A 1,045-nucleotide genomic window follows, 5' to 3' on the forward strand; every position below is an offset into this window, starting at 1 on the left:
TCTGTGAGTAACATAGGCCTTATTTTTCTTAAATTTTAAACGGGATAAGTCGCGAGCAACAGCTAGTGCGATAAAGTGACTTGCGATATTACTAACTCAGTAGCCGCATAATAACGAGCTGCAGTTCTCTTCGGTTGGTGCGCTCGTGCACTGGGGGCACGTTCTCCGGCGCCTCCAGCTCCGACACGAGCTGCTCCAGCCGGTTGATGGCGAGCTGCAGCTGCCGTTCTCCGCGCTCGCCAACCTCTTCGGTTTGGATGTCAAGCTCCGAGACTAGTAGGTCGAGTAGGCGATCCAATACTACACGGTCACCCTCCACGGTGGAGTCTAGGTCGCCGGCTAACATTAGCACAACCTATAGAAAAAACGATAGGAGTTACAGTACAAAAGAAATTGAACTTGAAAGGTAATATTAGTAATCATACTTCATATCATACTAATCATACTAATATTATAAATGCAAAAGTTTAAATGGATGGATGTTTGTTAGAGTTTGTAGTCAACTAAACTAAGTAAACTACTAAACGGATGTCGATGAAATTCGGGATAGGTGTAGATGATACTCTGGAAGAACACATAGGCTACTTATACTTTATATTTTTTTAATAACTTTTTTTCTTTAATTTTAGAATTATTATAGTTATAAATAAGTGTGACCTGCACGAATGGTATAGCGCGCACGCCGGGCAGCGCGCGCAGCGAGGGCAGCGCGTCGAGCGCGGCGGAGAGCAGCGAGAGGCGCAGCGCGTGCAGCCGGCGCGCCTCGCTCTCCGCCTCCGCTGTGCGCGACGACGACGCCACCGGCTGCGCGCTCGACGTCGACGGACCTGCTGAGACACACAAACATCATTCATTTTGTACTTATTTTTCGTATAAATAAAACGACGAAAAAATGCATAAGCGCTACGGTGAAAAAATAACTACATGGTGACATGATGTTGGAAATGGTTTCTAAGGCTACGACCATCAAAAACCACATACGATTTTTAACGTAATACTAGCCTGGCATGGCCACGGGGGCAGCGATGATGGCATTAGCGGCCAT

At 46.7% G+C, this 1,045-nt stretch overlaps 1 protein-coding gene across 1 annotated transcript in view; it reads right to left on the bottom strand.

The window, feature by feature from the left end:
• LOC106107782 (E3 ubiquitin-protein ligase UBR4) overlaps positions 1-1,045 on the bottom strand; it is a 34,224-nt gene that overhangs the window by 12,544 nt on the left and 20,635 nt on the right. Inside the window, exons 47-49 of the mRNA XM_013288785.1 lie at positions 1,003-1,045; positions 658-827; positions 93-355 (exon numbers count right to left, since the gene is read on the bottom strand). Coding sequence (XP_013144239.1) covers positions 93-355; positions 658-827; positions 1,003-1,045 — 476 coding nt within the window. The remainder of the gene's footprint in view (positions 1-92; positions 356-657; positions 828-1,002) is intronic.

Source organism: Papilio polytes, unplaced genomic scaffold, assembly GCF_000836215.1.
Source record: "Papilio polytes unplaced genomic scaffold, Ppol_1.0 DF821845.1, whole genome shotgun sequence".
Lineage (NCBI taxonomy): Eukaryota > Metazoa > Arthropoda > Insecta > Lepidoptera > Papilionidae > Papilio > Papilio polytes.